At 27.3% G+C, this 24,653-nt stretch overlaps 1 protein-coding gene across 2 annotated transcripts; it reads left to right on the forward strand.

Moving 5' to 3' along the window:
- On the forward strand, positions 1 to 23,238 carry LOC111627965 (phosducin-like protein). Of its 2 annotated transcripts, none has more exons than XM_023371669.1 (9): positions 1 to 71; positions 2,324 to 2,403; positions 4,014 to 4,199; positions 6,708 to 6,833; positions 9,336 to 9,466; positions 13,752 to 13,857; positions 16,161 to 16,274; positions 16,428 to 16,552; positions 22,889 to 23,238. In XM_023371669.1, exons 3-9 carry the CDS (start codon positions 4,026 to 4,028, stop codon positions 22,983 to 22,985), a joined length of 873 nt encoding a protein of 290 aa, XP_023227437.1. In that variant the 5' UTR covers positions 1 to 71; positions 2,324 to 2,403; positions 4,014 to 4,025; the 3' UTR covers positions 22,986 to 23,238. The 2 variants fall into 2 exon arrangements, with proteins under 2 accessions (XP_023227437.1, XP_023227436.1); XM_023371668.1 differs by lacking the exon at positions 22,889 to 23,238 and adding an exon at positions 20,775 to 20,921.
- Positions 23,239 to 24,653: the final 1,415 nt, after the last annotated feature.

The following is a 24,653-nucleotide window of genomic DNA, read 5'->3' on the forward strand; positions in this document are numbered from 1 at the left end:
ATTTTTTGCCGCCAGATGGATACGTATCGTTTACAAATTAACAGAACTAAAATTATAGGACATGTAACAAGGTAGTTATTTATTTATAATATGTTGTTTATTCAGTAAAAATGGTTGATTTAATACAATTTTAAGCAGTTATTAATGCTTTGTGAGAATTATTAATTAATTAATTTATTTTTACAAAAAAATGCAAATATTTCATACATGTAGTGATTACTGTCACTTTGACACATTAAGCTGAAGTATTTAATGGTTTATATGCTTTATAAGTTCCTTTTACATGAATTACGTACAGATATACAAATCACCGAAAAGTAACTTATACCAAAGGTCTGCCATCTTCCTTGTTCTAGCTTTTTCCAATGTTTATAAGTGGTTAGCATTCCCATCTTTAATCAGTCTCCACTTTTTGTCCAGGACATCCTTTCTCTCAAATCCTGTGCCACCTTTTCTCTCCATCTCAACTTCAATCTTCCCCTCTTCCTCCTCTTTATCACTTCCAACATCCCAATCTTCTTACTCTTCACGTTTCCAAACCATCTTAATTAATCTACTTTCCTGCGTCTCCTTACTTTTAGGACCCATCGTGACTGTTTCTCTTATGTAATCATTTCTGATTCTATCCTCCTTTGTCACGTCTCGTGTCTGTCTCTACGTTTTGATCTTTGCTGTCTCCATCTTTTCCTGGGCTCTTGTAATTGCCTGCATCTTATTAATTATCCTGCCATGATTCATTGATTCATTGATTTTTCTCACAGCAAACCAAAATTTGCTGTGAGAAAAATCAATCTAATAATAGGATTAAAGGGATTAGAAGAAAGCAATATCTATACAGCACCCATACAAATAAGAACATAGGAATCATCAAACAATGTATTTATTAAGCGTGTATAGATGCCTGATCCTATCATATATTTGGAGGAAAAAATAAACGAATATCAGATATATTCAATAGTATTTGAATTTAAGTGTAAAAACAACTTGGACAACTTTTATCACTTGGAATAGACGCACGGTATGTAATTATTAATTACAATATTTTGAAAAAGGCTATCTCGTTTGCTGACAGTTTATCTTATTATATTTTAAATATGTACTGTACATTCTGAGTACCAGCTGATGTTGCATTGTCCTCCTTCCTGCTATGTGAACGGTGCACGCATGCACTGCAGAGTGCATTAAGGTTAGCAGATGATGAGTCAAACATTTTTTGTAAAACCAGTGTTACACTTCTTCTTTGTTTATTAAACTCATTTTGAAAAACATGTTGCTTATTATATATTATTGATTCTGTTTTCTGCTTTCTAAAACATATATTATGCAATTTCTTTACTTGCAAACCTGTAGCTATTTAATTACTGACAATAGGATCCAAGTTCATATGGAATGTTTCTTTTTCCAAATACAGAATCTGCTCCATAAGTCCTGTTGACATTTTCTGAATGACATTATATAAAGATAATCAGCAAATTCTTTATTGCTGTTTATCTTTATGTAATTCCAATTTTTATTTTTAAAATTCCAATAGCGAATTAGTTGAATATGAGATACTAGCTGTTACCCGCAACTTCGTCCGCGGAGGTTTTGCAAGCAAACCCCATTTACATTCAATATTTCAATAACTATAGTAATTGTTATATAACACCTACTGCTGAAGAGAATTGCCAAGAATCAAACGAACTATTTTCAATTTGATCAATTTTCTGGAACATTTACAATCGTTCTATAATCGAATCAATATGCAATTCGAATTTAAAACAGTTCAAACATTTTTAGAATCAAAATAGGTAAAAATATTTATAACAATGTCTGAAATGTTATTAATTTAATACACCTAAGTACTCGATGAAGACTATATCCTCTCCCTCACCCCCGCGTGGAAATTTTGAAAAATCCCTTCTTAGTGTGCATTCTCATGGCATACCCTACTACAATGCAGATAAAAACAAAAAATCGCTTCTAAAATAGTACAGTAGAAGCCATTCTTCTGGTTAAGCCTTAATCCTCTCCCTCCCCCCCTGTGGGGGAATTTCGAAAAATCCCTTCTTAGTGTGTGTTTTCATGACGTACCCTAACTGTGTACCAAATTTAACCTCTTTACATTTAGCCGTTTGCTCTGGACGATGATAAATCACACAGTCAGTCAGTCAGTCATTCAGGACAAGTAATTTTATATATTTAGATAAATTGAATTATAGACTTTAAAATTAACTACTACTTAAAATAAATAAAATGTAAGATTAATACTATTGCTTTATTAGATTTAATAATGTATTAATGTGAAATATAGAATAATTTATAAAATTTTTATTTTTTAAAGGCTAGTTATTGCTTATCCAGAATATTTATGACAAGTTCTTATATATTTGGATATACTTTATAACAGTAAAAAGTTAAAAAGTAAGTTTCTAGTTAATAGATATATCTATCAATGTTTTATGTGCTAATCTGTTAAAATTTTTTATTAAAATATATAATGTGCTTTTGGTTGATTTATTTCATCCTAATGATATTTTCAGTATTTGAAAAATAAAAATTTATTAAAAAAAAAGTTAAAATTTCTTAAATATTTTCTATGAAAGTTTATAAAAAGCTAAAAAAATTTTAATTTTTTGACGAAAGAATGACTTTTTTAAGGCTGTTAATTAAAAATATAATTTCCATCAAAAATGATAGGATATGCTGTTATTTCAATATTATTTTATCTTTCTAATTATAAATTCTATTCGGCCAGTTCTATTTCTAAAAATAAAGAAATAAAATTTTATGTTTTCTAATGCTTATAAAAAATAGCAATTAAAATCGACAGCTCTAGAATATATATGTTTTTTAGAACTTCTGTGTTAGTTCTGTTCTCTCTCTATGAAGTCACTTTCAACTCAAAGCTTTATTGGTCTGAAATTTGAAAATATTGTAGACCTATAAATTCCCACTGTCATCCATCTGCTTGTCTGTTTGTCCTTCCTTAATCTTGAGAGTGGTGTAAGATTAATGAAAGGTGAGACCAGATATAGAAAGCTTATCTGGTCTCGACTTTCCGATTAGCTATACAAGAACATTTGGTTTGCACCAGAATTCATGTTATTTCAATTCAAAAATTTTCCCTGAAAAGAGTTAGATACATGACTGGCATGACTCTATTGCTAACAAGAAAAAGTATTATGTACAGTACATGGGCAAGACACTACTAATTTGAGGTGGAGGGCATATAATTTAAATAAATTAAAAATATGAACAAAATTTGCAGCCAGGCATTGTTACAGTGCCACAATAATTAATGGTTATATTTTTATAAAATACATTATTTCATGATAAGTATTTTTGGCTTTTATGCCCCTTTTCAATCCATTCTTTAAGAATTCCTATTTGATATTACAATTGACACTTGGTAAGAATATTAAAACCAAATTTTATAAGCGAAAGAACTAATACACAAGTTCTAAAAACATAAAAGGAAGTGAATGAAAACAGAAAAACTAGAATATGTAGTTTTACTAGTTTATACCAATAGAAACGGTTTATAGTAAAATTAATATATACTAAGACTTTCATCTAAATTGATTATAATGGTTCAATTTGATAACAAATCATTTATAATTATTAATACTTATTTTTAAGCAATTTTTATGTTCATTATAATTGCTGAAACATTATTATGTTAATGTTTATGTATGTCTTCTTTAAGTCCATTCAGCTCAATTTCAGATATAACTTTCAAAAAATATCCCTTTAAAAATTGAGTTTCTTTGAAACTTGTATCTGAAGATGAGTTAAATGGACTTGAGAAACATTAAATATTGTAAATAAACTTTGTCTCTCTATCATAATATTGTTCAGGACATATTATAACTTAAAATCAGAGCTTATGATACATTTTATGTTTAAGTTTAACAAATTAAAGTTTCTATATTATTTTATTATAATAAATAGATTATATATTTACATTAAAAGCATTATATATGTGATTTTGAGTGTTTTGTTGTTTTATTTATATTATTATGTTTTAACAGATTATCGTAAATATGGCTACCCTTGATGACAAATTACTTGGTGAGAAGTTACATTATTATTGTAGTAGTGATGAAGAAATTGATGACGATGAAGATAGCAACAATGATGATGATGAAACAACTTTAATTAGAACAGCTAAATTTAATTCTTCAGATTATAATGAGTGGGAAGGTTCTTCGACAAATGTTAGTTTTAAAAGTATTTTTTCTTCTATATTTAGGAATATATTAATAAATACAGTAGAGCCTTGAAAACTCGGCACTCGATAACCTGGCACTCCGGATAACTCGGCCACACCCTGGTAGGGCAAAAAAATCCTTAGTTAATTAATTTTCATTATAGACAGCTTTATAAAAGTATAAAAGCTCTCATAAAGTATTTTTCTGAGGTCTGTCTAATAAGATAAATTACTGTACAGTGTATTCATTAATTTTCATTTTCATGTAGTAAAGGCTGTATGTCTTCATAACGGACATACTTTTCCTTTGTTTAAGGGTATTTGGGCAGTTTATTCTCTGATGTATTCTCAAGTAAACAATACATACAAGTACAGTACAGTATTTTCTGAGGAAACACTCATACTTATTTTTTTAACCCCATTCTCGATAACCCGGCATTTTCACAAACTCGGCCACCCTTCGGTCCACATTAGGCCGAGTTTTCGAGGCTCTACTGTATTATTATTATATAATATAAATTTAAAGGACTTTGTTTCAGAATTAAATTGATAAGTAATGTTATTCATAAGTTCTGAAACAAAATTCTTTAAATTGGCTTTATTTACAAATCAATTCTTCATTCTGCTATTGGGTAAAGTTTTAAATATATTTATTATTTTGTTTTTAATACTAAATTCTTTGATTTTAAGTCTTGATGATTTCAAAAGTGAATTTAAAAGTTTTTTTTAATTTTGTGGAGGGAAAAATTTTTAAATAAATAATTTTATTAATAAGTAAGAAGAAGTTATAGGAAAACAAAATACAAATGACTTGAAACAGGTAATGTTCAAGAACTATTTCCATGCTCTTCTGCATATATATTAACTTATCTTTTAAAAAGCATTATAATGTCATCTTGAAGGCATTTTAAATGTTGAAGAAGAATTTAAATTGAATGTTTGTTATCAGCAAACCTTATTTGAACTGATATGATTATTATACTGAATTTTGATTATACTGACCATTATGTTTAATGGTCAGTATAATATTATAATATATAATCAAAATTATTAGCATTTTGTGATACTAAACATTTTTATATACCATTAGTTAACATTTTCATTAATATAAAAAAAATAATAAATAAATAAATTTGCTTGTAGAGATTTGGATATAGTAGAAGATAAATCAAGTTGAAAATTGCTAAGTTTTCTTTCAATTAATCTTATGAAAAGTACATAATAAAAATCATATAAATATTTCTTATAAATGAAATACTCTTCACAGATGATGCTATATAATGATCTTAAAAGATGAGTGCATCTTTAATAAAGTTTGTTTTAAACAATATCAATAAAATTCATATTTATATATAAAAAATTTTACCAAATTTTTAATTTCATAATTTGCTGCTATGGCTGTTAAAAATTCATTTGTCCAGCTAAATGTTCATTCTTTATTTGATTTCCTATTGAATAATAATTAGTTTCTTTTAGAGTATTTATAAAAGTATTTTTATTATGTCTTTGGAGCAAATACATAACAGCATTAAGAAAAATGCAGATACTGTTACTATGATTCAGCCATTATTAAATACAAGTACATTTATGATTATACTATATTTTATACTGTTATTTTTATTTCCTACTGAATCATGTACAAACAGTACTGTACATGTGAAATGCATTTATCAATATGATACATATCACATATAATTAAAGAAAAATATACTGTTGAATAAGTTAAATGTACCCTATCCTACCAAAAGAAATTGGACACCTGATCAAAAACAAAATGCTAAAAATTTTGTGTGGCATACTTTCCACTAACTTCTGATACGTCTCAGGTGGTGTTTTCCTCCATTCCTCTTGCAAATGGACAGCCAGGTCTCTCAACAGATGATGGGCTATTTGCATAATTTTTTATCCTCATTTTTCTCTCTCCATGTGGTGTACAAAACACACTGTTGATCTGAAAAACTTTCATTTAGTGGAAGTGCCACAAGCACACAAACTACTAATCTGAGAACCAATGATACCACATTCAGACTCTCTAAGTACCTGAGTCTATTATGAGTGGCATGTAAATAATGAATGGCTACTATCTTTGAAGTTTTATATTGCACAGTTTAGAACATGCGGTATGTAATTAAGATGTGATTAATGTCTGATTCAATATGCAAATATAAGTGTGTAATTAGTTTCAATACAATAGTGTATGTTGAATAGAATAGTGATGTTTCGAAAACAGTTCATAGAAGATTTATATAATTGTTGTAAATATAAAGTTATGGAAGGCAAAGAGTTCAATAAAGCAAAGATTTAATATTTGGTATGTTAACTCTAGATATTTCTACTGGAAAGGTTAAAAGAGTAAAAAGATAGAAACTAAAGCTAAATATTATTATAAACTGAAGTTGATAAATTTCTTAACTAATTTATTTCTTAAAACTTATTTTATGATTTAATGTTGTTAATATGAAAGCTTTCTTGCTAAATAATGTCTAATGTTGTTAATTTAATTAATTTTATAAAGACAGGGCCTAAAGGTGTGATTAAAGATTGGCAGAGATATAAACAATTAGAAAATGAAAAAAGAGATGAACAAGAAAGAGAGAAGTTAGAACTCTTTAAAAAGCTTTCATTAACATGCAGATCAAACGTAAGTAAATTTTAATTAGAATATTTCTAGTAAAAGTTTGTTATATATTTAAAGTAGAATACTTAAAATTTTTGCTTACATAATTACAAAATTATTTCGTAACATTAAATCTTAAGCAATTTTACTCTGATACTTATCAGAAGTTATTCAAGTTTAAATTGAAAATAATCACTTCTGATCATTAAAATTAATTGTTGCAATTATTGAATTCATTTCTTTCATATTCATAAAGATTTAAAGTTTAAAATTGCAGAAGACAAAACTTTTACTATGAATATAAAATTAAAAGCAAAGTTTTTAAATATCTTAATTCATTAAATCTTGGACTTAAGCTGATTGCCTGACTCTGTACTAAGAAGTACAATGTTATATAATGTACAATGTTATATAATGTACAATGTTACAATAACTGAAAGAATCCAAGACTTATTTGATATTAACTATTTTTCAGGACAAACATCCCATCATCAATGCTTAAGGATTTTTGAATGCATCGTCAACATTTTTGTTCCAAGTCTGTAAAATCTGATGGGATGTTTGGTTTCAAGAACATTTAATATGAAATAATCTTGCACTCCTTCAGTTATTTTAGCATTGTACTATTCTCATTGTTTTAATTACACACTTTCATTTTTTCTCATATGCTTATTAAAATATTTAATAAATATAATCCAATATAATGTAATTTTGTTATTATTGAAAAATTATACAGTAGACTTGTTTTATAGCAATTTTGTAATTTTGTTATTATTGAAAAATTATACAGTAGACTTGTTTTATAGCAACTTTTAGGAGACTTATCAATAAATGTAATATATCAAATTTTCCTTATATTTTATGATACTGGTAGGAAGATGTTGATTATGTCGAGCTATTTTGTACTTACATAAGAAAAATACTCTTTAAAATTACATTATTTAAAGTAATTTTAAAAATTAATTCAAATAGTAAAGAAAAATATTACACTGTAAATTTGTTTTTAAAACTTAAATGACAGGTGAAAAATGAAAAGAAATAATCAGTGAAATGACACTTAATAGATTCTTCAAATGTGCATGAAGTTTGTTATTACTATTGGAATCTCATATCCAATCTTGGAAGAAATTGTAATGGTTTTAAGTATTGTAATTTTTTTCTATTTAATTTAGTAATGAAATTTTATTTATTTACTGTATGCACTATTTTTATGTACAGCACAATAAATGTTATTTTGATTTAAAAATATTAAGGCATATATTTTCCTAAGAGTTTATTCTTGTTCCCAGTTTGTTGATTCATGTTTTGAAAAGTCATTCTAATAAGATCCTGACCATTTACGGGATCATTATATTGATAGTAAAATAGTGTTACATTTATGAGTAATGGCAAACCCTTACACCCAAGATTTTTACATTTTTTGGCTCAAGATACCTCGAAACATCGAGGAGTGAAAAAAAACTTGGAGATTTTTCTTTATGTATGAATTATAGTGTGTGGGGCATGATTTTGTTCACCCTCTTTGAAGCTTAACCCCTGTGCTTTTAGTCAAAAATTTCTGAAATTTTGTAAGGAGGTTTTTGTATTAAGAGGATCGATGCTATTAAATTTTGATGGTTAAAGAGAGTGGAGATATAAGGGGGGGTCATGTGTATTTCCAGTAAGTCACACTTAATGACAATTTTACTTGTTATTAGCATTTACAATTTTTTATAAAACTCATCCATACCCTCAAAATTAAGCTTTTTGCCACTTTATAATAGTTAAATATATAAAAAATTAAATGTGTGAATGTTAGAGTTCAAGTATTTTTATTATGTCTTTGGAGCAAATACATAACAGCATTAAGAAAAACGCAGATACCATTACTATGATTTAGCCATTATTAAATACAAGTACATTTATGATTATACTATATTTTATACTGTTATTTTTATTTCCTACTGAATCATGTACAAACAGTACTGTACATGTGAAATGCATTTATCAATATGATACATATCACATATAATTAAAGAAAAATATACTGTTGAATAAGTTAAATGTANATAAAACCCAATATTTTCTAAATATTCACTGTGAGTACCTTGAAATTGTTGCACAGTTTTTTATTCTTGGCTTGGATTTACTCTATTAGTCATTACATTGTGATGAGTGATTAGTTGAAAGCTAATATAAAGTGAACCTCTGTAATTCATGTAATTATTAGATAAATTATATGTTGTTTATTCATTTAGCTCATTAAATTTTATATGTACTTTTTCACTTTTAGTAAAAATTTTAATTACTTAGGAATTTTATACTATTAATTAGCTTCATAACATGTTTCTTATCTGGTACGAGAATTTTCAAATGCATTGAATATTTGATTCTGAGATTCAATATAAGATAGATGATTTGTTCTGCTTAGTTGTTATGGTCATCTGATGATAAAATTGGGTAGATTCAGAAGTGTTGAAGATAATAAACACTTCTGTATTAAAATGTGTTTTGATGATTACTAATGCATGAATACTTTATATTTAGTTGGATGATGAACAAGCAAAACAGAAGGAAGAAGAAATAGAAAAGGATCTTCAAGAATTAATGAATGATGAATTTTTAAAAGAATATATGCAAAAAAGAATGGAAGAAATGATGAAATCTGTTCAAAATAAGTAAGCAAAATGAATTTTTATTAATATCAAGTTACAAAACATAATCTTGACAGATGAAATAGATTTTGATAGGAATACTTTACATAACAGATATTGCTATTATAAGTTAAGAAAAAAATTTCTTGTTTTTAGATATTACAAAAATAATAAATTGTGTATAAAATGCTAAACTACAAAATTTTTTTGCATAACAGATTATTAAATAGATTTATTTTAAGTAACAAAAATTTATAAATATGGTTTATTTAAATATATCATAGAGTTTATTAGAGAAGACTAGTTTTAACATTTTTAATGTTAAAACTAGTCTTGTAAAAGTAAAAATGAAAATCTCAGGATGGAATATATTAATAAAATGTTATAAAATTAAAGACTAAATACTAAAAACATTTTAAATCACCTTCCAAACATTCATTCATAACCATCAGAACATGACAGACATTAATGAAATCAACCTTTCTTTGTAGATTCTTCTCTGTCTACATATATATTAATTGTTTAAAACTCCCTCTGGTATTGGATTCTTCTAAAATTTTTTGATGCCATGATTTTTAAACAATTTGCATGTATAGGTAGAGAAGACCATACAAATTAGATCAGCTTCATTAGCTTTGAGGTTATGAATAGACATTTGCAAGACCTCAAATGATTTTTTCCCTTTTACTTCAGTTATTTACCAATGTTAAAACTATACTACAGTTATTTGGATATTCCTTGTAAATCTCTAAAAAAAATGTCTTAAATTCACAGTGAATTTATATCATAGTATATTAAATATGTCACAAGATAAACTTTTGTATTAAAATCAGAATAAATAATGCTATGAATATATTGTTTCTAACAGAAATGAAAGCTTTATATTTTACAAAGATGTTTATAGAAAGCATGCATCTGACTGAATGTCACATTGCCAAGAGAAAAGAGGACAATTTAAATTTCAGTACATTTTTATTGTTTTACTCCATGCACTTGTTGATTAAAAGATTAAAACTGTATTTTTGCATGCTATTTTCATAAATTATTAGAATTGCATGCATAAATTCAGTTTTTAGTTTTATTGACAAAGTTTTATGAATAGGTTTAGCCAGTCCAGCCATGGCCAGACCACTTTTTACTGTGAATGTTTTGAATACAATACTACTTTCAAATCACCCACTTGCATGAAACACTATCAGATCAAACCAATAGACTTTTCATTAGGAGGAGAGGGTTATTCCTAAGGTATTGCTTTTCTATCTCTCTGACAACACATGTATCTCTACCCAAGGAGATATATATATTAGAAGAGTTAAAATGACAGATTTACCCAAACGAGAAAAGTAATGAAATTTTTGAATTATTGGACACTATTTCGGTTATGGAAGTGGATAAGGCCATCAAAAACATTAAATGAGGAAAGGTTGTTGGTGTAGATGATACCAGAGCAGAGATGCTAAAGTATGGGGAAATAACAATAATACAGTGGTTGCATCACATTATTCAAATACGTTAGTCTGAAGGAAAGGTTCCAGAGTATTGGAGAAAAGATTTAATTGCACCAATTCATAAAAACGGAAGTAAAACAGAATGTAGTAATTACAGAGGACTCTCACTTCTCAGTGAGAGTCCTCTGTAATTGATGCCAGGAATTTTAAACAATTTGCATGCAAGAAAGCTAAAATTTATGCCAGTGTTTTAAGAAAAGGGTCAGATGTATAGTTGAAAGTGACATAGGAGAAGAAAAGATAATCTTTAGACCAAATAGAGGATGCCAGGATTAAATATTTACAATAAGATAATTGACAGGGCGTATGGGAATATAACAATAAATTATACTTGGGATTCATTGACCTGGAGAAGGCATTTGATAGAGTGCCTAGACCTAGAGGATTACTTTTTGAAGTTCTTGAGAAATATGGCATAAAGGATACTCTAGTAAGGAGAATCCAAACCTTGTATGAGAACTGTAAATCAGCTGTAAGGATAGAAGGACAAATAAGTGATTGGTTTGAAGTAAAACTAAGAGTGTGGCAAGAGTGTACACTTTCACTTTTATTATTTATAAGTTTCATGAGTAATTTAATAAGAGAAGCAAAACTATTGACAAACTTCAGTTTGGGAAATATAAAGGTTGGTTCTTTACTCTATGCAGATGACATTGTCTTATTAAATAATAAATCCAAGGACTTTCAGCAAACTTTAAATAATTTAGAGAAAAGTTGCAGGAATTTTCGGTAGTCAATCAGCTACAAGAAAACAAAGATTATGGCTATTGGTAGAGAGAAAGAGACTTTAACAGTTAAACTTGGTAACAAATGCTTAGAACATGTCATACTTAGGAACAATTTTTAGTGAATACAGAAAGTTAAATTTGGAAATCAGCAATAGATTAAGCATGTCAGGTCAAGTAGAGAGCCAATTGGACAAATATATCTGGAACAAGAAAGAAATAATACAAAACTGGTTATGCACAACACAATTTTTAAACTTGTATTGACATATGGTTCTGAGAGTTGCGTGAGAAATAAGCAAATTGACCAAAAATTAGAAACAGCAGAAATGAGAATATTTCGAAAAATTAGTGGTGTTAATAGATAGATATAGTGGCAAAATCATATTAGAAATGAAGACATAAAAAACTAAGGTAACTAATATTCAGTTGAGAGTAAGTGAGGCTAATCTGAGGTGGTTTGGCCATTTAGAAAGAATGGCAGAATAGCGACTAGCCAAACAGGTATTTGAAGCTAAAATCAGAGGGAAAAACCAAAAGGATGTCCTAGATGAAGATTGATAGTACAGTAGAGCGTCGTTTATCCGAAAGTCGGTTATCCGAAACGTCAGTTGTCCGAAAGAATTCCAGTCGGCAAATTCAAATTTTCGCTAGTGCTGTGGTGCTGCAATCTTTGGCTATATCTTGGGCTACTCCAATATTTTTTTTGTTGGTGTGTGTATTTTAGCTGGCAGCACTGGCACTTTTGTGTGGTGTTTTTCTGAGGACTGTGTGTGGTGCTGAATCAAACGTTTTTGATACTAGATCATCTTCTAAAGTATATTTTTTTTTGGTTTTTATATTTTTCAATATATTTATTTTGTTTGTACAAAATAAAGAAGTAATTTTTAACGATACAATAGCCACGATTATTATTTTAAAAAGTTTACGTTAGGCTTAACATCAACGAAAATTCAACGCAAAGCGACATGCAACAGAGAAAAATTTCAACACGGGATAGGTTAATATATTTTTTCGTACATAATCGATTATCCGAAAAATAAGTTATCCAAACAACCTCGGTCCCCAATTGATTTGGATAAACGACGCTCTACTGTATTAAACAGAATGTAGAGGAAAGGAATTTAACTTTACTCCAGGCTAAAAACTTGTCTGTCGATAGGAGAGTTCGGAGAAAACTAGTGGATGGTAGTATAAAAGTTTGTATTAATAATTGTAACATTAACATTAATAATGTAAAAATTGTTTATAAAGGAAAAAAATAATGTAAAAAGAAAAGTTAAAGAGCATTTGTCATATTTATTGCAAAATAATATGGTTAATTTAAATATGTTGTGTTGACAGCTGCATGCTGGAAGACTTTTGTTGGATATAAAGGTGGAAATTCATAATGATTAATAATGATGAAAAATTGTCGGAGTTCAAATTGTATGCTAAAAAACCCTACTGAGGAGGCCAAATATCATTGGCGAAATGCATTTAGGGAATTTATGAATGTAATAAAAGTGTTTTTCTCTGCAAAGTTGGTTTGCTTTTACCTTTTTTTTAACTTTAATTTTTATTTCATTATTGATGTAATGTTTTAGAATTTTGAAGTTATTACCCTCTGTAAATCAGAAAGGAAAGAAAGATTTCTTTTTCGTGTATTTTTCTACAATACAATTAAATAAGAATTGGATAATTAATTTGACTCCATTGTTTTAAATAGTTATTTTGAATATAAAAGTTATATATATCATCACATTGATCTGTACACCCTCAGGGTATCAGCAGGAATAGATGATGATAAGTTAAAATGAGTAGGTAAATATTGAAAGTGAAATCTTCATAAAGAAACTAGGAGATTGTGATTGTAATCTTGGCAATAACTCCTTTCTTTTTCGGGTTGGGCCACTTTTTCCCCTTCCTACAACCTTAATTAATATTCCCAGTTTTGAATTTCTGTCTATTAAGACCAAAAAGATACAAACCCAACAGCCTTTCTGAGACACATTATATAGGACCATTTTTATTAATAATAATTAGTAATACATTTCAAAAGATAATTACTTTATAAATGTTGATTCCTTTTTTCAGAACAAAATTTAATGCATTATATAATCTAAAAAATGGGCAAGAATATTTGGAAGCAATTGAAAAAGAGAAACCCACTGTAACTATAGTTATTCATATTTACACTGCCGTAAGTTACTTTTTGATCTATTGAAGTTTAAGTTATAAATGTAAAAAGTATGAGTGCAAAAAATATATATTTTAAAGTTATATAAATAATTTTTATTATTAAATATTACATTCAGTTTTTTTTATTAAGAACTTATAAATGTTACTTAGTCTGTGTTTGTTAGAAATTTATATCAATATGTTGTAATTTATTTATCATCAGAAATGTATATTATGATAATTTTGCAGACATTTTAACATTTTCTATTACTTATAACATTTGAATTATAACTTAGCAAGCAAAATTTTTACATTATATAAAAGCCATTTTAAAAATTTGTTGTTAATGTAAAAATTATATAACATTCTGTATATAAGTTATATACAGTCAACCCTTGAGACAGCATCTTCCTAATTAGTATCATTCTCATTTCTGAATGGATCACTCCCCATAAATAAATTACTTAGACTCTGAATCTAGTAATTCATACTAAGTTTATTATTTTACATCCGCAAATGGCATTGTTAATCATCAAAGCACTTGATTTAGAGCAGTGGTTGGCAACCTATGGCACGCAGAAGGTTTCTTGGTGGCATGGCCTAGAGCAGGGATGGGCAACCAGTGGCTTGCATTAATATTTTTTGTGGCCTGCATTGCATAAAATATGAATAAATATATCAGATTTCTCAGCTTAAGGAAGTATGCAGCAAAAATTCAAACATTATTTTTTACAACTTATGTATATGAACAGTTTTTCCTGCAATGAATTTAGTAAAAATTAAAACAAGAAATTGCCTAACAGACTCGCATCAAAACTAATTTAAAACTAGCAGTGACAAATATTTAACCAAATATTTCTGATATATTACATTCACATCAGTTTCAGAAACTGAATTAAGTATACTTATGCTAATTTATAATTATATATGAATAAATAATCGTGATTTACTGGCATTTATTTTCTCTTTTCTTTTGTATGCGGCCTGCATCGGTTCAAAAGTTTTGAAATGTGGCCCTTACATAGAAAAAGATTGCCTAGAGAATGACAATTAATGAAAGGTTTTCAATATTTGAATAAAAAGTAATTTATAAAAAAATATTTTTAATAATAATAATACAATTTATAAGCTATAAATTAAAATTTTGTTATAATAACTAAAAGGTTCCAGACAAATTTTCACATACAAAGAAAGTCTCCTTTGCTCTTTTAACTGTTTTTGGTACAATGTTCTACTGTGAATAAACATTCAAAATGATGGAATGTATTATAAATCCGTATGAAAATCATTTAACTGAAAAAAATTTGGAAATGTGCATAAAGTTAAAAAATTCAAACTGTAACCAAATATTGAACTATTAGCTTCAGAATTTGAACCTCAAGGGCGTTAGTAATGTTTAAATATTGTATTTTTTAATGATGTTTTTATTACAATAGTTTACTATAGAGTGTGTTATAGTCTAATTAAATTTTTCTTAACAGTACACTAGTTTGATTTCAGTAGCATGTGGAGTGCCCAATATTTGAAAAACAATAATTATGTGGCACTCCAATGTATGTAGGTTACTGACCACTGATTTAGAGACACTGAGACTTATGTGTAAATATCATTATTTATATAATTTTTGCTGTTTGAAGTCCTTTGGTTTAGCACTATGTTCAATTTTAGTGACAATTTTCAGAGGTAAACAAATGTCAGATAATGCCACTGAAATAAACAAAATAGCTGGCTTTGAATAGAATTGCTGTCTACTTCCTGCTTTTACTAATGCAAGTTTTCAGTTTTACACAAATGCTCTTTGAATAAATCTGTAATACAGTACCAGGAATATTTGATTCAAATATCTTAATAGGTACTAAAGAACATCATTTGTTACAAGAATTCAAATATGAAATTACCAGGATATAGTTATACGTATACACAACTATATATTTTTAATATTATATATTGATTTTTGTATCAAAAATATAAATTCGAAAGTATAAAATATAATATTTCAAGATATTAAATAATTCTGATAAATTTGGAACAGTATTTTTGGTTAGTACTGTTAATCTGTTAGCAAAGTGTATTAAAACATTGTTTCTGGCTTGCAAATTCTACTCTATGTATAAACTTGGACATTTTTTTTGTAAGTTTTGAATGGAAGTTATTGTTTCAGGGGTAACATTAGTTGACGAGTTTATGATGAAGCATTAGAATTGATAATTAACTAATAGTAATGTGTTTTAAACATTAGATATTTAAGCATGATAAATGTTTTTCATTTAGTATTTATAAAATATACTGAAGTATGTAAACAAGAATAATTTTACATTTTTAAAGGATATTCCAGGATGTGAAGCTATGAATGGCTGTCTTCAGTGCCTAGCACAAGAATATCCATCTGTAAAATTTTGCAGGTTAGAAGCATCGTCTGCAGGGATGAGTAAACATTTTGTAAGAATTATATTTTGATTTAGTTTAGAATTACAATCAGCAAAATTTTCAAATGAAATAGATGATATAATTGAAAATTTGTTTTTCTGTTATTGTAGAAAATTTTTATTTAATTCAGTTTTATAATTATTGGTGAATTAAAACTCTTTGCAGGAAAATTATGGAGTTCCAGCACTTCTAGTATACAAAGGTGGACAATTAATAGGAAATTTTGTACGCCTTACAGATGAATTTGGAGACGACTTTTATGCTGGTGATGTTGAAAATTTTCTTTTAGAGTGAGTTTTCATTTTATTATGTATTCTTAAATAATTTTAACTAGAAGCAAGTAAATAAAATATAAATGTCCTTAATCTAAATTCTGTAAATGATAGCTTCTTTTCAATGTACCTTTATAATCAAAGTCAAATACTTTGTTAATTATTCTACATTACATTATATACAGACAACTTATTATAACAGAAATACACATTTAGTAATATTTACAAAAAAATTATTTAAAAAAAGGTATAAATCTAAAAATAAAATATCTTTAGAAAAATTAGCAAATAATATAATACTTGTTTTATTACCAATTTTGAGAGATTTTAAGGCAAATAATTGAAATAACAATCAAATACTAAGTATTTATTTTTACAATTTTATCCATATGCATTTCATCTTTAACTGGTCTCATCACTGGATACAACCATCATTTAACAGAAGTTCTTTTATAATGGACTATATTGTCCCATCATGCATATACAGCCATACCATATTCAAATTTATTACATTTGCATAACTTGTTATACAGTAATGTTCAATAATGGATCTTTTTACCAAGTTTTTAACATTATTTTTATTAATTTTACAATTAAAAATGCTACAATGCTGGTACAAAGATGATTCTTTACTTTTTAATCATACTGCCGCATCATGTTCTTTTAACCTTTTTTCCAGTTTTCTTCCTGTTTCTCCAATATAGTATTTTGGGCTAGGATACATACATAATATTTTATAAATCACTCCTTCAATCTCCAAATGATTTCCTTGTATTTTTTGATCTTTATTAATAAAATTAATTATATCAGTTAATCTGTTTTTTTGCTTCGCTACTATACAAATCGAAAGTTTATTAAATTCTGTTTTATATTTTTCATATAGACGATTTGTATATGGAAACTGGATGTATAAAGTGTCAATTTTTTTATTTTTAATGTTATATCTATTATATAATATTCATACCACTTACTTATAGTGTTTTTTGGATAATTATTTAATAAATATTTTTTGAAAAGCTTAGTAATTTTGAAATCATGTTGTTATTTATTCTGTTTTTTAACACTATGTAGTGCAATCACTCGACCACTTGGTGTTTTTCATCTTAATTTTTATTCAGTTCAGTTGATATGTGTACACATTATTTTGTACACGTTTTGGTCTTAATAATGCCCCTCTTCAGTCAACTAAAATCACAAAATACAAAATAAAATCATAAAAGCAAGACGTTGTAAGATCATGAAATCCAATTTTTAAAAATTATTACTTTTTAATTGGTTTGTTTCTATGTTTTAAAGAACTTTTCCCAAGACGGTCACATAGTCTAAAAAGAAAGGTCGGGCCATCTGAAGTTTTTACTAAGAAACATTTAAAAGAAATATGATGATCACCCAAGTTTTTGGAGAGGACTATGTCTTTTTTATTTTTTTAAAAGAAAATTTCATCATCTAGCAAAAATCTAAAATTAAAAAAATTTGATAATAATTTGCCACCAGAGGATAATCTACATTAAACAAATCATAAAATACACACAAATCACAAATTGTTATATACATATATAATTGATATAATTGTTATACTAAACCTACCTTGAGATCACAATTTTCTTTGAAAAATTTTTTACATTAGATGTCGGCATGACAGATGCATAACTTGCACATATAATCATTCCTGCTTATCTAGTAAATTAATATTTATCAATTATTGCTCTAATGAACCCCTTTTTCCTTTCAAAAGCAGTAAGACATAGAAAAAAATAAAAACATGTAATGGTATGCCTGAATATATTTTTATAACACTATAATTAATTAGCGCGATAGTTGATAAATATTCGTTTACTAGATAAGCAAGGATGATTTTATGTATAGGTTATGCACCTGTCAGGCGGACATCTAATGTAAAAAATTTTTCAAAGAAGATTGTGATCTCAAGGTATGTTTAGTATAACAATTATATTGGTTATGATTTGTGTGTATTTTATGATTTTAGTTGACTGAAGAGGAGTGTTATTAAGACAGAAACGTGTACAAAATAATGTGTACGCATATCAACTGAACTGAATAAAAATTAAGATGAAAACGCCAAGTAGTCAAGTGGTTGCACTACATAGTGTTAAATAACGGTTTTAAAAACTGTTTTGTTTCTGTTTCAATATCTTCTTGTAATGTCATTCTATTTCTTTCTTTTTTTTTTTTTTAATTCCATTAGGAATGTATTCTCTTGATGTCTAATGGACAATAGGATTTATAATTAATAGTTTTTTTTAGTATTACATGGTTTCTCGTACTTACGGAAATATAGTTTTTCTTCTTTTCTTTTAATGGTAATGTCGAGGTAATTCATTTCTTGGTTATCTTCATCTTCATATGTAAATTTTAATTTATTATTTAACTTATTTGCAATTCTTCAAATTCTTTGGTTGTGGTGATTTGTGAATCATATATTATAAAAATATCATTGACATATCTTGCATAGTAACAAATACCTTTAAAGTGTGATATTTTCTCATCTATTGTAAACATGCATTTGTCTGCCAGGTTTCGGTTCGATAACAGATTTTGTTAAAATCTCTTGAAATCGGATAGAATGAGTATTATATTACTTACTAATTTTATTTTTAGATTTATATTTTCTTTTAAGAATTACTGCAACTGATCCTATTGCTTTTAAATTTTGTTTTTAAAAAAAATTACTTTATTGTGCAATTTTACGGACGGTTTAATTTGTCACTATTGTATGATTTTTTAAGTAATAAATTCAGATATTAAACTGATGATAAGAGCTTAATTGTCCAAATATTTTCATTTGTTCAGTTATAGTAAATTCGTAAGAATTCAAAATTATAAAATGCTGATAATGTTATTACTTTTTCATATTTATAAGTTATGTTTTTTATGACTTGAACTTTAATATATTGTGTAAGATTACATAAATTTAGAGTTTGGCATAAATGAAATAAATCCTCTGTCTTTGGTTTTATTGATAACTTGATGGCCAGATGATCAAGGCATTTCAGTTGTTAGCTTAGGCTTGATCAAATTCTATTTTAGCTTTCCTAGGATAGAATTCAATCAAGAAATCCCAGGAAGTTTTCATGGGCAGTCCATCTCAGATATGATATCTGTTTTATCCACACATTTTTAAACACAATGGTAATGCAGGCAAAACATTAGATTGTTCAACAGTCTAGTGTTTTTGTTTGCACTTTAAAAAACAAATATAAATTAAAGTATAGTTCCAAAGCAACTAAATCTGCTATATCTTCTAAATTAACTGATTTGGAAGAAAAGATCAGACAGAAATATGAGTAATGTAAGTAGTAATGTCTCTATGGGAACAAGTTAAACGAGAATGATGTCATTGTTGTTCTTATTTTATTAGAATTTTCGACCAATTCGTTCATAACTAAATGGCTGTTTCTAAAATTGAAGATATGAATGTTGTTAGTGCAGCCTTATCCGAAATATGTTTCTTAGATTGCTTTGGGTGGACAGTTATTTCTGTCATTTCACCTTTTAATTCATAGTTTAAACACTCGAGAAGATTTAGAAGCATTGATATCATCTGGTGCCATTTTCTTAACGAAGTGAACTAACTCTTTTCTTTCTGAACTTCGTTAGAGTTTCATTTGAAACGTCATTACCGCAGAGCATATGCACTGAGCGAGACTACTACTTTTTGAACGATTCGTTACTAATGCGTTTAACTCGTTCAACTTTACGAACATACCCTATGTAGTAAGCAGGCATTATGGGTTTGAGTTATTCTCTAGACTGATCTTTTCTATCATAATATTTTAAATTAAATTTAATTTCTCTAATCATTAAATTTAATATTTGGTGGCACTATATATTAAACCTAGCTCAAATTACTTAGTATCTTTAATAATTAATTATCCATATTATAGCTAATAAAAATTTGGTTGCATTGTTTGATAATTAAGATATATCAGGTTTAGTTTTATTTGTTTTTTAACACAGTTTAAATAAATCCAACAACAAGACAAAGTTAGGATGAATAAAACTCAATTATATCTAAATAAAAAAAAATATTTCTTACAAAATTTATTAAAGATATTTAAAAAAACTTAATTTTAAAACTATAAAAACATTGTGACTTTTACAAATGCATTTAAAACTTTTATGTTTACTTAAAAATTAAAGACAAATATTTTTTATTATAATTAATTATAGTTATTATATTAAAAATATAATAAATACTTTTCTGATTGTATATTTCTAGGCATGGTATGCTACCCGATCAGAGTTTGGTTCCTGTTATTGTCAAAAGGGACAGTAAACAAAATGAAAAAACTGATAGTGATTTTGAATTAGAATGATAATTTATACTTTATCTCAAAGTATGAATTCAAATTTTCATATATTTTTAGTCATTGCNTTCGAATTCTCTATTCGTTTGATTTGCCTGAGGACGACGTGCATATTTACGTCGAAAGCGCTCGCAAGAATAAAATATTTTAATTGTGTTTAACGCCTTAGTGTCTGAAGTTTTTGAAGAAGCTTTAATTAAAGTTACATTTCATCACATTGATACATGTTTAAGTCTAGCTGTTTTTAAAATTTGGACAGAAAAATTTATTAATTATAACTAGATACTTATTTATTCAATTTTTATATATAGATATAGATTGCATTTATTTATAAGTGCATTTTTAGCAAACATGAAGGACCAAAATGTAATGGTAATTCGACAACTAATTATTCTGTTATTAAATATGTCTTTCAATAATTAAATAATGACAGTTGTCTCAATGGAATATTCACTAATTGTATTATAAACAAAATTGAATAAATTTATTTATAATTATAATAATTGCTTTAACAAATTAAATTATTTAAAGTTATTTGTTTTCCTAAACAATAAAATATAATTGACTGGAATTAATTTTAGCTTCTGTTGGTTATGATATTAAAATAAATCCATTTTTTTTCTTTGTGATAACTTACATATTTCAAGTGTTTTATGTAGATTTACAACTATGATTTTTCAAAAAATATTCTGGACTAAAAAAATTAAGTAAAAATGTTAATAATTTACTTTCTAGTTAATTTTTCTAAAATATCATTATTAGAGTTAATTTTCCAATACATTATAAGTTTTTATTAATGATTTTTTTTTATTATTATTTGTTTTAAAATTCAAAACTTTTAAGATATAAATTATTTATTTTTGTTTATTTTTGACGTTCTTCAATTGATTTAGTTTTTTTCTGGTCTTCCCTGAAACTGCATGGATACTATGCTTATCAATAACAACTTTGCTTCTATTTTTCAATGATAACATATTTATATTGTATTTGGAGTTACAAAATCACTAATTTATAACTTATCTGGAAAATTTTTGTGTACAAGTTTATTAATGTTAACAACATTGGTCTGATAGTAGTTACTTATATCATCAAAATAGCTAATCTCTAAATTCTGATAAACCTTCAGAGTGTATAGTAATAATTTTCTGTGTAACGCAAATCTATACACATATATATGTACAAAGCCAACTAATTTTTAGCAGATCTAAACTATTTATGTTTTTTAAATTAAACCTATAATATCATATACACAAGTACAGTTGAAACAAAATACATTTAGTTGTTTAATATATATCCACACACCTTACAACATCCAACAACAAACAGCTTTAACAGTGCATGTTAACATTTTTGACTCATTTAAATGACTGTCATCAGGTGAATTGAAACTACAAAGTAATAGTTTCAGTTCACCTGACAACAATCCCATTTAAAATGACTGGAAAAATTAATTGTATGCTGTTAAAGCTGTTTGTTGCTGAAGGTTTAAGGTGTGTGGATATATTCTGTAATAAATTTTAGTTGTTTAAGGAAATTCTAAGTGAAATGATTAATATGTATATATTCAAATTTCACTTATTTCTTTGTTATCTTACTTATTAGCTTAGAAAATTATTAAGTAAGATGTTTATTAAATGTGGTCAACAAGAAATTTACTAAAAATTCTCAAAGGAGAAACCAATTTACTTACTGTTGTTAATTAATTTTTTATTACGAAAATCAATTATTATAGCTTTTTACAAAAAATTAATGAATTATTAATAGTAATTTAAAAGAAACAAAATATACACACCATAGAAGTAGCCTTTACATTGGTTTGAAGAAATCACTTCATAAAAACGAATAACAATTATTGTTATTCGTTTTTATGAAACAAAATATAATTTAAAATATATTTCCTTTCGGCCTATACATATAATTGAGTCCATCTTCATTTGTCCCTTCACACACTTTGCAGAGGCAATAACAAATTTATGGTGATACCGACCTTTTATTTGAGGCTACATGTTTGCCGTCCAATGTAAAGGCATGGTATGCTACCCGATCAGAGTTTGGTTCCTGTTATTGTCAAAAGGGACAGTAAACAAAATGAAAAAACTGATAGTGATTTTGAATTAGAATGATAATTTATACTTTATCTCAAAGTATGAATTCAAATTTTCATATATTTTTAGTCATTGCAAATCATTATTTTTAAAATATTATTGAACATAAAAGTTACATTTCGTTAGGAGTAGTAAAAACGTATTGAGGTTGGATGTCACGCCAACTTTTATTTTAATTAAAGCTTCTTCAAAAACTTCAGACACTAAGGCGTTAAACACAATTAAAATATTTTATTCTTGCGAGCGCTTTCGACGTAAATATGCACGTCGTCCTCAGGCANTATTTATGTTATTATTCCAATATCTATGAGATAAATAAGCTAAAAGTTGACTAGATTTCCTCACTAAGTTAACTGGTTCCTCAATAAGAAGTGAGGGGAAAAAACTAAGAAAGAGTTTTGCATTTTACACTTAGTTTAAACTAGATTTTCACATGCAATGATTACTGATACCAGGAGAATGTTAATTTAATGGGTGCATTTACTTTTTGCTAGCTTCCAAGCTCATCAAGCTGACACCTAGCGCAGCCTGACGTCACGCTCGTAAAAGTATACACAGTAATGGATACCGCCATGTTTGAACAAACTCCAAGTTCATTGTAAATTCTCCAAGCACACTAAGAATGCTAGCAATGACATCACAGGTGCAAAAAGTAAACACTGTGCTCATTGGTAGCTAACAAAAGGTATACAGGCGCTAGGTGCAAGATCGGCGCTGAAAGTAAATCCACCCTATGATGCCAAATGTACACTTGCTGTGTACTTTCACAGGCACTATGATTATTGGCCAGTCAAGTGGCATCATCTAAATTTTGTTTTCACATACAAATAAACTGATGGCAGTCAACTGTGCCAATCTATATTCTTATTATGACAATTATAATTACTCAATATATTATTATTATGATTAGTTGACAAAGAATAGAGCTAATTAGATCAGTATTAGGAATTTGTTCTGCTTTTAATTAACCTCTTATTTTAATTGTATATAATAGAATTTTTCTTCCAATGGATTATTTAAGGATACAAAAGGTTTAATTATTTCATTTGTTGATAGAGTTATTTCAGTCTTAAAAGTTTTCTACTCTGGAGGAAGAAAAATCTGTCTGTTGCTTTTTAATCTTCTAGGGTGAAAATATTTCATTTTCATAAAAAATTTCCTAATTTTTCACAAAATTAAGATTGGAATTAAGATATTTCAAAGGATGCTTATTATTCAAAACTTGTTTATTTGTGTAGAAAGTTATAAACTGCAAATTTCAGAGGGAACTTTTAGCAATTTTACATACACACATGTCCAAAATTTAAGGATGAACACGATTGCTAGTAGTGATAGCTAAAGTCACCAAGCCAGTTGGGTGATGAGCCTGCCACAACATTGTGATTGCTGCATCATAGTTCAAGGTGGATATATTCCATACTGACAAGTCTCTGCCCAGGTATTGGTAAGCACTTTCCATCCTTTCATTACCTATATCCATCTGTCATAAGTATTTTTTACACCAAAGACTTACTTTTATCGCTTTAATCTGTAAAATATTACAAGTAGTTGTGTTAGGTTTCTGAAGACAAAGTATGCCCAAAAAAGGGACTACCATTTATTTTATTTAAAGGACCACCAAGGGACATATTTATCTTATGTTCCAGACTATACACTTTCTTGGCGACTGACCTTTTTTAGGCTACT

The sequence above is a fragment of the Centruroides sculpturatus genome, unplaced genomic scaffold (genome assembly GCF_000671375.1).
Source record: "Centruroides sculpturatus isolate CEXI.00-Female unplaced genomic scaffold, Cexi_2.0 scaffold442, whole genome shotgun sequence".
In the NCBI taxonomy this organism is placed as follows: Eukaryota; Metazoa; Arthropoda; class Arachnida; order Scorpiones; family Buthidae; genus Centruroides; species Centruroides sculpturatus.

Coding starts and splice junctions, on each gene's coding strand:
- LOC111627965 (XM_023371669.1), top strand. CDS start 4,026: ATGGCTACCCTTGATGACAAATTACTTGGTGAGAAGTTACATTATTAT. Junction 6,834..9,335: donor CATTAACATGCAGATCAAAC/GTAAGTAAATTT, acceptor CTTTATATTTAG/TTGGATGATGAACAAGCAAA. Junction 13,858..16,160: donor TTATTCATATTTACACTGCC/GTAAGTTACTTT, acceptor ACATTTTTAAAG/GATATTCCAGGATGTGAAGC.